The sequence below is a fragment of the Thamnophis sirtalis genome, unplaced genomic scaffold (assembly GCF_051295495.1).
Source record: "Thamnophis sirtalis isolate CommonGarterSnake01/CBP01778 unplaced genomic scaffold, rThaSir2_p1.2 scaffold_2, whole genome shotgun sequence".
In the NCBI taxonomy this organism is placed as follows: Eukaryota; Metazoa; Chordata; class Lepidosauria; order Squamata; family Natricidae; genus Thamnophis; species Thamnophis sirtalis.
Window position 1 is genome coordinate 77,766,900 of NW_028261382.1, and position 11,923 is coordinate 77,778,822.

Below are 11,923 nucleotides of genomic sequence, written 5' to 3' on the forward strand. Positions count from 1 at the left end.
GGTAGATTGGAAGACTCATTTATTAACTGAGTTAATAGAGACTATTAACCGAGCCACAATGGCACAGTGGTTAGAATGCAGTACTGCTTGCTACTTCTGCTGACTGCCGTCTGCCAGTAGTTTGGCCATTCGAATCTCACCAGACTCAAGGTTGACTCAACCTTCCATCCTTCTGAGGTGTGTAAAATGAGGACCCAGATTGTTGGGGGACATTAGACTGACTCTGTAAACGGTTTAGAGAGGACTGTAAAGCACTGTGAAGCAGGGTATAAGTCTTAAGTCCTTTTGCAAAAAAAAAGTGCTATTGAGATAGATAGATAGATAGATAGATAGATAGATAGATAGATAGATAGATAGATAGATAGATAGATAGATAGATAGATGGACCACGAGAATACATTGTAGTTGAATCATTTCCTTCACCTTAAATCAAATATAGCAATAGCAATACCTATAGTGATTGCTATTGATGATATATTGAAGGATACTGCAAAATCTCCATTCCCACCTCATTCTGGGGCCAGCCAGAGGTGGCATTTGCAGGTTCTCTGAACTACTCAATATTTCCACTACCGGTTCTCCAGAACCTGCTGGATTTCACCCCTGGTAAAACAGCTTGCCTAAGTGGGAATATACTGGGGAAAAAACGCTGGAAAAGATAGAATGTCAAATGCATTTGGGTTTGTAGGAGGAGAAAATTAATGGCATCTCTATGACTCATATCTTTACTGCTGTTTCCTCTTTAGGAAGATTGTGGCTGAATATGAGAAGACAATTGCACAGATGATAGGTAAGCCACTGATCAATGCTGGTTATTCACAGCTACAAATTACTGGAAAGAACAAATAAGGAAGCCAGCATGTTCAGGCTCATGCCAGCCTGCCAACTTTCAGCCCAATAGATGTTTTTAGAACTTCCTCTTGTGCTTGTAGAGGGTCTTCTCTAATTTCCATAATGCGCAGAAAATGGAGAGAATCCTGCAACTACCATGTTTCCCCAAAAATAGGGCCTACCCTGAAAATAAGCCTAAGCCTGATTTTTCCACGCCTGTGCTGAATATAAACCCTACCCCTGAAATAAACCCTACTTAAGAGCCTCTGCAGCTGGCCATTCTGTCTGATTGCTGCTGACACAAAAAGGGTGGGGTGGGTGCTGCAGCCATGAAGCGAGGTCGTGGGAGGGTGGAGGACAAAACCCCAACTGTATCCTTGGCCACCTGGCTTGCAGAGCCCTGATACTGGTGGAGGAAGTGGAGTTAGTGGCTGAGGCACCACCCCCCTCCTGCCCCGTGTCTTGGAACTGGTCCATCGCTCAGCCTCCTGCTTTGTTGTGATGGCAAGCAAGGAGAAGAAGCTTCATCCTCCACCCACTCACCACCTCATTTTGTCCTGCAGCCCCTGCCTCACCTGCTGCTCTATTGCAGGTGCAAAAAGAATCCCAAAAATAAGCCCTGGTGCTTATTTTGTTTTTTTTTAATATAGTTTTTATTAAAAACTAAACACTTTTTATTAAAGTTTTATTTTTACCTTTAAAAACAGAAAAAAAGACACACAAACAACAAAGAAAAAACAAGACCAACACGACAATACAAAATAGTTATACAGTCTTCTGTATCCGCATTCATGTTTAGCTTTTGTAATTCTCCATTGCCTTCCTATCGATTTTAACTTCTGTAATAGTGTAATAACAGTTGTACTAGCACTTGAAATAATATTAATTGTTCACATCACCATTATATTTACATTGTGGTCAATATTTTAAGTTTGATAGTAATTAGTAAGCTTTGGTTAATTTTTATTCATTACTAGTTTAGAAAAAAACACAAAGACAGACTTCTATTTCCTGTTTTTGGCTTCTGTTTTCTAGCCACTTATATATTCTATTCCATATTTTATAGAAATCCAATTCTTCTCTTTCTTTTAATTCCATGGTCATTTTGTCCACTTCTGCACATATCTGGTGCCTATTTTGGCTACCCCAAAATTTATAAGACCAGGTCTTATAAAGAACTGCATTCCTTAGAATCTGAAATTATCTAAACAAGCAACCTGATTTTTTTTTTCTGTTTTGAGGGTGGTTTGATTGATTGAGCAGCATGGTGGCCTAATGGTGAAGATGCTCAACTCCCACTTGGAAGGTTGAGAGTTCGATTCTAGATAGTGGCGGATATTTCTCCCTTAGGTAGGGTACAAAGAAAAAAAATATCTACTGCAAACTCCGCATGGTGTCAGGAAGGGCATCCGGCTGGTAAATAGTCAGCTCCATCCACTCACCCTGACTCTGCCTTGAATTAAGGGACTACATGGTTGTAAAAATGGAGGAGGTTTTTTCCCCCCATGTGGTTTGCTGGATAAAACCCTTCTCTTTTCCAGCACAGCCACCAGATGTGATGGATTTTCCCTTTCAGAATTCTCAGCAATGGCCATGTAGATCTACAAAGGGGAAGTTGAAGTCCACACACCTGAAGAATACCCACATTTTGGAAGGCTAGCTTTAAACAGATGTTTTGCCTCTTAAAAACCCCAAAAGCTCTCAATAGGAAAATATAGATAAAAAATATTGATTCTACCCCCTCTAGTGGCATCACGTTCTATTAAAGTAATGATGATTTAATAACTGACAAGCTGCTGTAAGGCTGTAAATCGAGATGATGAAATGAGAATGAGTCAGCAGGGTTACTGCCACTTTAAGAAGCTATCTATATAAGGGAGGCCATGTGAGGGCATCTCTCTCTCTCCCCCTCCCCCCCTCTCCCCCATGTGTGCTTCCATATATAGTTGAAGATTTATTGTATGTATATATGTATGGGTGTGTATACACACACCAGTGGTGGGTTCCAGATCTCGTTGCAACTGGTACAGTGCAACAGGGCCTGGCGTCCACCACACGAACGCATGCAGCATGCATGCACACAGCATGCAGCATGCTCATGCCTGCTTACCACCTGCAATGCTCCGCGATGCTTCAGCTGCTTGGGGGAGCGACATGCAGGCGCCATACTCTCTGTGGGCAGAAGCCCCAAAGAGGTCAAATACTGGTAAGGAGCATGGGCAGGTGGGTGGACCCTCCAGAGCACCGTAGCAGAACGGTACCCAGTGCTCCTGGCAGGCATCAGTACGCCCGTACCCCCCCCACACACACACATACTCCCTGCATGTTCCCTGCAACCTATAAAGGAAAGTGCCTCCTGAAGATGAACAAGATTGCTTCTTCTGCTCTGCTTAATGTCTCCTGCCTAAAGGCCTGTTGGAGCAGAGTTATCATTCCCTTTTGCCTTTGAATTCACAGAGGATGAGCAGAGGACCAACATGACATCCCAGAAGAGTCTCCAGCAGCTGACGATGGAGAAGGAACAAGCCTTGTCTGACCTGAATTCGGTGGAGAGGTCTCTGTCCGATCTGTTCAGGAGATACGAGAACCTGAAGGGAGTCCTGGAAGGTTTCAAGAAGGTCCTTTCTTTATTTGAAAAAAGTCTCTCTATTTTTGCTATGGGTTTTCCTTCACTGAAGGCCAGGGATGCACAGTTTAAGGGCTCCCAGTGTGTTGGTTGCAGCACCAGAGATCTTAAATTGTCAAGAGTTTTGTTGCAGCAGCACATCCAGCAAGCACACACTAGTAAATGAACTTCAGCAGGATTCAATTATATATAAGAAACTTCTTTATATACAATACCACACAGCGGAAGTCAGCATATTCATAGCAATATTCATAGAAGGAAGTCATTACAGTGTAGAGCCGTGATATCGAATCTATGGCACATGTGCCAGAAGTGGCATACAGAGACCTCTCTGTCAGCACACATGTCATCGCCAGTCAGATGGTCTTCAAGGCACTTGAAAACAGCCTGAAAAACGGCCCAAAACCAGGCTGTTTTCAGGCCATTTTTCGGGCTGTTTTCATGCCGTTTTTCAACTCGTTTTTTGGGACAAAAACAGCCTGAAAAACAGCTAAAGAAACAGGCATGCACGGGCTGGCCAGCTGGTCTTTGGGTTTCTGGCACTCTGGTGCATACACATGCTTTCTGGTTTGGGCACTCGGTGACGAAAAGGTTTGCCCTAACTGGTGTAGGGAGATACAGAGGGCTACATTCTACAGAAGCTGCAAAGTTACAGAGGCCAAACCAACTCTTGCATACAGTTCAACAAGTCTAAGCTATGCCCAGACTTCAAATTGTCTCTTATGGCCCCATATAAACAAATACTATCGTATTTTTTGGAGTATAAGACCTACCTTTTTCCCTCAAAAGAGGCTGAAAATCTGGGTGCCTCTTATATACTGAATACAGTGTATAAGCCATTCTCCCCCCACCCCCCACGTGCATTTGTGCGTTCCCAGTTTTTTTGAGCCAGAAACAAGTGCTCAGTGTGGACTTGAATGAGAAGCGGGCATCCATGGCACAATGCCAGCTGGCCACCACCTGCTGCAAAGCAATTGGCCACAGCAGACTCTCAAAACTCTTCGGAGGTGGCTGATGGTACTGAGCCCCCAGAAAAGGGACAGCGAGAGGTGAAGCCACAGCCGGAGCTGATGTCCAGGTAATGCTCCTCACCTCTCAAAGCAGGCAGCTGACCAAAACACCTCTTGCTGTGTTCTTCTTCCACCCCACCCCTCCCTACCCATGCACTCCTTGCCTCCTGAATCCCCGCCCCTTCACAAAAATGGTCATGCCTAGCTTTTAGGAGGCTTTCAGAGAGCTCCTGGAGGCTGGGGAGGGCAGAAATGAGCAAAAAAATGGGCCATTTCTTGCTCAATTCCCCCCCCCCAGCCCCCAGGAACACTCTGTAAGCTTCCTAATGCCCTTTTTTTGACAAAAGTCAGGCCCATTTTTTGCTCGTTCCCCCCCCCCCCGAGCACTCTACAAGCCTCCTAAAAGCTATTCATGCCCTTTTTAAAAAAAAACAGGCCCATTTTCGTGAAAAATGGGCCATTTTTGAGAGGTCTGCAGAGTGCAAAAACTTTAAAAAAAAAAAAAAAAACACCTCTTCAAAACCTTGGTGCGTCTTATACACTGGTGCGTCTTATACTCTGAAAATATGGCATGTTTCAGTTTCCAAACAGTCCCCATTGGCTGACCCGTTGCCGTGTCTATTCAAGTGGTCCCCATTGGCTGACCTGTTACCATGTCTATTCCAGTCTATGAACATACTCTGACATAAACCCCCAGCCAAAATGATGTTTTTGAAGTGACAAAAACAGGAGGAGGAGTCACATTAGGTCCTCTGGATGAATGTAATTGAATTTGAACTAAATTTTAATTGCAGGAGATTAAATATGGGTTTTGTACCAATTCCCTTTCTTTTTTATCCTGGTCCTATATACCTTCTGGAGACTGTCCTTATGAACACTGTTGTCTAAAGTTATCAAGCTGATGGAGAGGAATTGTGGCTCAGTGCTAAAAAGTTGGCTTTGCTTGTTTGCTTCTTCTGCCGTATCAACCAGGGGATGGGCAATGAGAAACAACTCTACCACAGAACCTCTATCTATGGTAGAGGAGAATCAAGATGAGATAACATAAAATGGATAGGCTTAGATCACACATCAATTCACAAGTTTCCAAAATACAGTCTATAGGATAAACCAAGTTGGATTCATCCATAGAATCTATGGTTCTATGCCAAAACAAATCACACTATTTCTAACTGATTGTGGAAGGACCTCTAGTGTTCCTACAACTTTAAAGTGAATATGGTTATAGGTCTGGAAGGAAAGATATCTCTTTCCTTCTGCACTTCCATGTGTAAGATCCCATGTTCTGTTTCCTGAATCATTGGTTGAAGGTCTTGAAATAGAACATGCAAGGGGCAATCGGTCCCAACTCCAAAATGTGATTTATTGGCTTTTTTGCACAGGATGAACCTAAGCGCTATGGTTTCTAGCCAAGTTGAGCTTTTCTTTTTCTTCCAGAATGAAGAGGCCTTGAAGAAGTGTGCTCAGGATTATCTCAATCGGGTTAAACAAGAGGAACAACGCTACCAGGCTTTGAAAATCCATGCGGAGGAGAAATTAGACAAGTAAGACCAATAAAGGCACTTTCCCTGCGTCATGCCAATCTGGAATTGAATGCCCCATACAAAAAAAAGGAGCTGTGGCATAGCACTGATGACATTACCTAGCTGGGTAATGAAATGTCTGCAAGAAAACAAGTTCAGAGAACACCAAGGAGCACTCATGTCAACCCTGAGCTATATTCTCCTTTATTAGAAATTTCAGGATTGATGCTTTCGCCTTAATTCCTCCCCCATGACCCAAAGGCAGCCATTGGTTTGATCCTACACGTGAACTGGGAATGGGATGCAACTAATCCTTGACTTAAGGCCATAATTGGGATCAGAATTTCTGTTGCTAAGCGATGCGGTCCTTAAGTGAGTCACACCCAGTTTTGCAACCTTTTTTTTTTGCTGCGGTCAATAAATGAATTTGATTTCCCCTATTGACTTTGCTTGTTGGAACAAAGCTGGGAAGGTCATAAATGGTGGCCATGTGATCCCAGGATGCTACAGTTGCCAAGGGCCCGAATTTTGGTCACTTGGCCATGGAAACACTGCAACAATTGTAAGCGCGAGAACCAGTTTTAAGTCACTTTTTCCAACACTGTTGTTACTTTAAACGTTTCCAAACAAATGGCCGTAAGTTGAGGACTCCCTGTACTGTGGTACCTTGGTACTTATCATTAATTGGTTTCAGGAGGCAGGATGAGTACTAAAAACAATGAGTATCAAACAAACTTTTTCCCATAAGGAATAATGCACTGTGTCACAAAGCAGCCAACACAAATTCTAGCTTGTGCCTTGAGTACCAAACAATGAGTACCAGGACAAAAATGTTCACATCAAAATATGTTGAGTACCAAATTCAAGGAGTTTCAGAGTAGTTGAGTACTAAGGTACTACTGTATTCAATAAATTATAGAATTTATTTTTATAGTCATTCTCTCTCCCTCTCTCTGCCCCTCTTTTTGTACTCCTATGCCCCCTTACCTTTGCTCCAGAGCCAATGAAGAAATTGCTCAGGTCCGTACTAAGGCCAAATCTGAGAGTGCAGCTCTCCATGCCGGACTTCGAAAAGAACAAATGAAGGTCGATTCTCTTGAAAGGAGCCTCCAGCAGAAGGTGATTCTCCCTCATCCCTTTTCATCTCTTTCATTTGCTTTTCCTGCTGGAGGATTGTCTGAAGTTCATCACTCTACGTTTCTCCGGGAATTGGGTGAAAGCGGTGACTATTGTAGTTCAAACATTCAGCCTTGATGGGACTGGACCAACTCATGCACACCTAAAGGGGTTGAATTACTCACATGTTTTTCCTCCTTAGCTTTTGTGTATATGCATGCGTATTGTTGTGTCCGTCAAACAAATTAACACTCAAAAGAGAGAGATTTCCATTGCTTCCTGGCAGATTCCCACGAGGAAATTCAATGGGGAAGCCAGCAGGAAGTCGAAAGTTCCTCCTGCTTTCACTGAATCAGATTCAGAATCAGAATCACTGCTTTTTGGGCACCCTTGGTCAGTCAAGTTCTCTATTTAGCTAAGGAAATATCTCTGAAACAATGAGCCAAGGAGGCATAGGTTACCATTATTTACTTAATTATTAAGAAACTTGCTCTATCACTCACTCACCGAGGAACGCAGTTGCATTCATCCAAAACTTTAGATGGGAACTGCTTTAATTTCTAAACCACTGCTGGGTTGCTGTATTTTTCATCTACAGTTCTTGTTTTAATGTATCACATGAATAAATGCAGAGCAACACAAGCCGTCTTTCAAATGCAAACAACCTATATCAGTGTGCAGTTTTACTAATTGCAGCAAAATGAGGCATTTGAAAAGGTCATATTCATGGAACTGAGCTGCAGAAATCACACAACTGTCTCCCTAAATCAGGGGTGTCAAATTCAAGGTCCATGGATTGGATCTGCCCTGCAGGGTGCTTAGATCAGGCCCGTGGGGCCAGCCTGGAAATAGCAAAGGACCAGCCCGTGATGCCTCTGTTAGCAAAAACAGGGCGCGGGGAGAGGGGGGCACGGGCGGCCCCTACACGCCCTTTTTTGGCTGACAAGATGCTGCAGGAGGCTGTCTAGGCCAAAAACGGAGCACATGGAGGTTTCCTGCGGGCCACCCCTGCAGCCCCCCCACACACCCTGTTTTGGCCAGCAGGGTGCTGTAGGACAGCATCCGTCCCATCTCCTCCCCCACCCCAAGCCGGCCCAGGATGGACAACTATGTCAGAGTTTGTTGCATAAATTCAAATCCAGAAAACACACACAGATAACTGATTCAGCTGGATTCATTAACTTCTTTATATACATAAGAATAGATGAATAAATGTACAATACCAACAGGTGATTTTTCCAAGTAAACACAAGGCAGGAGGTTACAGGCAAACATAAGCAGTTAGTTTCATTTTAGCAGACAAGCCCAGACAGACTGATAGTTTACTTCTCAGAACAACAGATTGCTTTAGTTTCTGTTTCAATTCTTTGCACAGACTCAGATCTTTTTAAGCTCCCATTGGCTTACTTAGTTGCTATGTCATTGGCTGACCTTGTTCCCATCTCGACATTCAGTCCCCATTGGCTGATCTATTCCAGTTCATGAATATCCATACTCTGACAAATCCAGTTTGACACCCTGGCCTAAAGGCTTTAAATAAAATATTTATCAAACAGAAATGAAATTTAAATTTGAAAACAGGAGATTGTTCTCATCTTGGCAGCTATGTCAATTCATACTAAAGACTGAGCTCCAATTTTTTTTTTTTTTTTTTTTGCAAATTAGACCAACCCCCTCCCAATTCTCAAAGGGGTGGAGGGGAACGGACCTTCATAGATTTTTATCTTACAAGGTCCTTCTTTCTGTCTCATTCAAAGGTGATGGCAGGTTGCAGAACCAGTTCTGAGCTTGGAGAACACTCCCATGAAGTATAATAGTGCTAAACATGGGATGTGTAAAATCTGGTTGCATTTTGTACACGAAGGAGAACTAACATCAGAAGAATGGGTTGTCCATGCACTTGTTGTTGTTGTTAGTTGCGAAGTCATGTCCGACCCACTGTGACCCCATGGACGACATTCCTCCAGGCCTTCCTGTCCTCTACCATCCTCTGGAGTCCATTTAAGCTCATGCTGACTGCTTCAGTGACTCCATCCAGCCACCTCATTCTCTGCCGTCCCCTTCTTCTTTTGCCCTCCATCTTTCCCAGCATTAGGCTCTTCTCCAGTGAGTCCTTCCTTCTCATTAGGTGGCCAAAGTACTTGAGTTTCCTCTTCAGGATCTGTCCTTCTAAAGAGTAATCAGGGTGGATCTCCTCTAGGACTGACCGGTTGGATGGCCTTGCAGTCCAAGGGACTCACAGAAGTCTTCTCCAGCACCTAAGTTCAAAGGCCTCCATTCTTTGGCACTCAGCCTTCCTTAGGGTCCAATTTTCATAGCCATCCATTGCAGCTGGGAAAACCATCACTATACACACTTTTGTTGGCAGGGTGATGTCTCTGCTTTTTAGTATGTTGTCTAGATTTGCCTTAGCTTTCCTCCCCAGGAGCAAGCGTCTTTTAATTTCTTGGTTGCCACAACAAGGAAATTGATCCATGAAGGGGGTTGATCCATGAAGGGGTTGCATTATGGGGAAGTTACTAATTTTGCATCATCAGAGAAGGTGGTGGGTAATCAGCATTTCACTTCTGGGCTTTATTTATCCATTCATTGATTTATTTTCCAGAACCAGGAAATTGAAGAGCTGACCAAGATCTGTGATGAGCTGATTGCCAAGATGGGGAAGACCGATTGATGGCTCTTATCATCTGGAGCACTTGGTTTCTCCCTGCTGTCCATCTGTATCTTCCAGCAAGCATCTTGCCTTATTCCCCCCCACCCCACTCCCAGAAATAATCTTTTCCACTTTCTTGGCAGCAAAAGCACAGGCTTCTGTATCGAGGGTCTGCCATCTGCAAGAGGACTGACGATTGCCCTGTTTGTACCCATTTTTCCTGCCCTCTAGATCTCCCTTGCCTATTCAGTATTTTTGCAGGCTCTCCTGACTGCATGAAGCCAACGGATAAGAAGCAGGGCCATTAGTCACCTGCAGAAGAGAGCAATGTTTGCAGATGCTTCCGTCTGAAGGCCAGAAATGCAGCTTAATCGAATACATATTCCCCTGCATGTACTAGTACCATGCCCAGCAAGCACATGAGTGGAATACGATTGCCTCTAAAAGCACAAGGGGCAAAGTCTCAAGGCCGATGTTCCTCAAGGGGAAATGCCCATATGAAAATGGATTGGCATTCCTGGCACCTTGGCAAATTGTGGTCAGCCACGGAGAAAAGGAATTCCTCCCTGACCAACATAGAGCTTCAGGCGCCTTGATTTATGGCGCCGTAAGCTTTGTAGGTCTGAAAATATGTGCCACGAGAAATCTATAAGCTCTAAAGGCAGCCTTTACAGTCCTGAGGGGCGACAGGATGTGAGGGTTTTGAGTTTTAGCGCTTCTCCCAGATGTGGTGCTGCCAGCTTGGGGTGTTTGGGATGCTGGAATCTGAAAAGCACTTGGGATGGGGAAGTTAATATAAGGTGTCATAATTCTCTTAAAGAGGTATAGTGAGATTTGTCTTAGTGCAGGGGTCTCCAACTTTGGCAACTTTAAGATTTGTGGACTTCAACTCCCAGAGTTCCTCAGCCAGCTTTGCTCTGGGAGTTGAAGTCTACAAGTCTTAAAGCTGCCAAGGTTGGAGACCCCTGCCTTAGCGCACTTTAAAGTGATAGCACGAGTGTAGTGCTCCACAATTCACCTGAAGTGAACACGCACAGTGAACTTGAGTGAAGAAGAGCAACTGTTAGAAATCCCTAAACACACACACACAAACCCACACACAGAAATCCACACACAGCGACAGCAGAAACATGCACCTGCCAACCATTCCTCATCTTAGTTTTCCTCTGTCCAGACAAAGAGCAGGGAACGGAACACAATGGAGAGCAAGTGAAGAAATAGAAGTTCAACCTCCTTGCGCCAACTACTGATGACTAAACTCCTTCCCGGGCCTCACCAAGGTCCCCCTGAGAATTTGATACCATTTCAAGATCTAAAATGACCTGCAAAGAACACTCCCTCCCTCCTCTCACTTGAGGTCATTAAAATGGAGATCTATCCAGGAACTGCAGTTGTCCTGGGAGTTTTGCGATGGCCACAAACGTTTTTATCAGCCAGGTCCTTGCTTTCAGGCTTGAGACCTTTTCACCTTGTCTCCATTTTTGGATGGAAGCCACAGCGACTATTCCATTAAGGAACTTGCAAAATCGATACTTCAAAGAGGTCCCGAGTTGTCCCAGTCCAGATGTTGGAGCCGCCAGTCTCAGGATTGAGATTCGTAATTGCAAAGCATCTGCAAGGTGCCGTTCGGTGATGGCTGGTGTGAACATTTTGGTTGTTTCATGTTGGCATTGGTGTCTTACATACTCTAGCTGTATCAAGTAAAGATTGGAGGTTTTTTTCCCTCTGCCTGCGGATTCAAAGGTGACCAGGTGCTGGAATTTATAGCCCAGATCCTCTGTGGCTATTCCACTTGGGCTAAATCCTTCATGGAGTCTTCCCGTAGAAAGGGAGTTCCAGAGATCCACCCATTTATGGGTTGTTTTAGTCACGCATGGAGAGAAGCTGCACTGGGGAACTATCCAAAGCCATCATGCATGGAGAGAAGAACTGCATTTCCGGGGTCTACCAAAATGGTCCATCTCTCACATCTTGCAACTTCCAAACACGTTGCGAGGACTTCGGGCTACTTTTGCCAAGCTGTCACTCTTCCATAGTTTTGTGTGACAAATTTCACAATTTCTAGCGCTGGCTGGAAATAATTGGAATTGTAGCACAGCACATCTACAGAGGACCCAGTAAGAAGCTTCTAGTCTTTGGAGATACAGAATGAAATGCATTTGAC

At 44.1% G+C, this 11,923-nt stretch overlaps 1 protein-coding gene across 5 annotated transcripts in view; it reads left to right on the forward strand.

Moving 5' to 3' along the window:
* Window positions 1-10,585, forward strand: part of TACC1 (transforming acidic coiled-coil containing protein 1) — a 100,097-nt gene extending 89,512 nt beyond the window's left edge. For all 5 annotated transcript variants that reach the window (XM_087706166.1, XM_087706167.1, XM_087706162.1 and 2 more), the window contains 5 exons: window positions 747-790; window positions 3,289-3,449; window positions 5,905-6,011; window positions 6,989-7,109; window positions 9,712-10,585. In XM_087706166.1, coding sequence (XP_087562292.1) covers window positions 747-790; window positions 3,289-3,449; window positions 5,905-6,011; window positions 6,989-7,109; window positions 9,712-9,780 — 502 coding nt within the window. In that variant the 3' untranslated portion in view covers window positions 9,781-10,585. The remainder of the gene's footprint in view (window positions 1-746; window positions 791-3,288; window positions 3,450-5,904; window positions 6,012-6,988; window positions 7,110-9,711) is intronic.
* The last annotated feature ends 1,338 nt before the right edge of the window (window positions 10,586-11,923 follow it).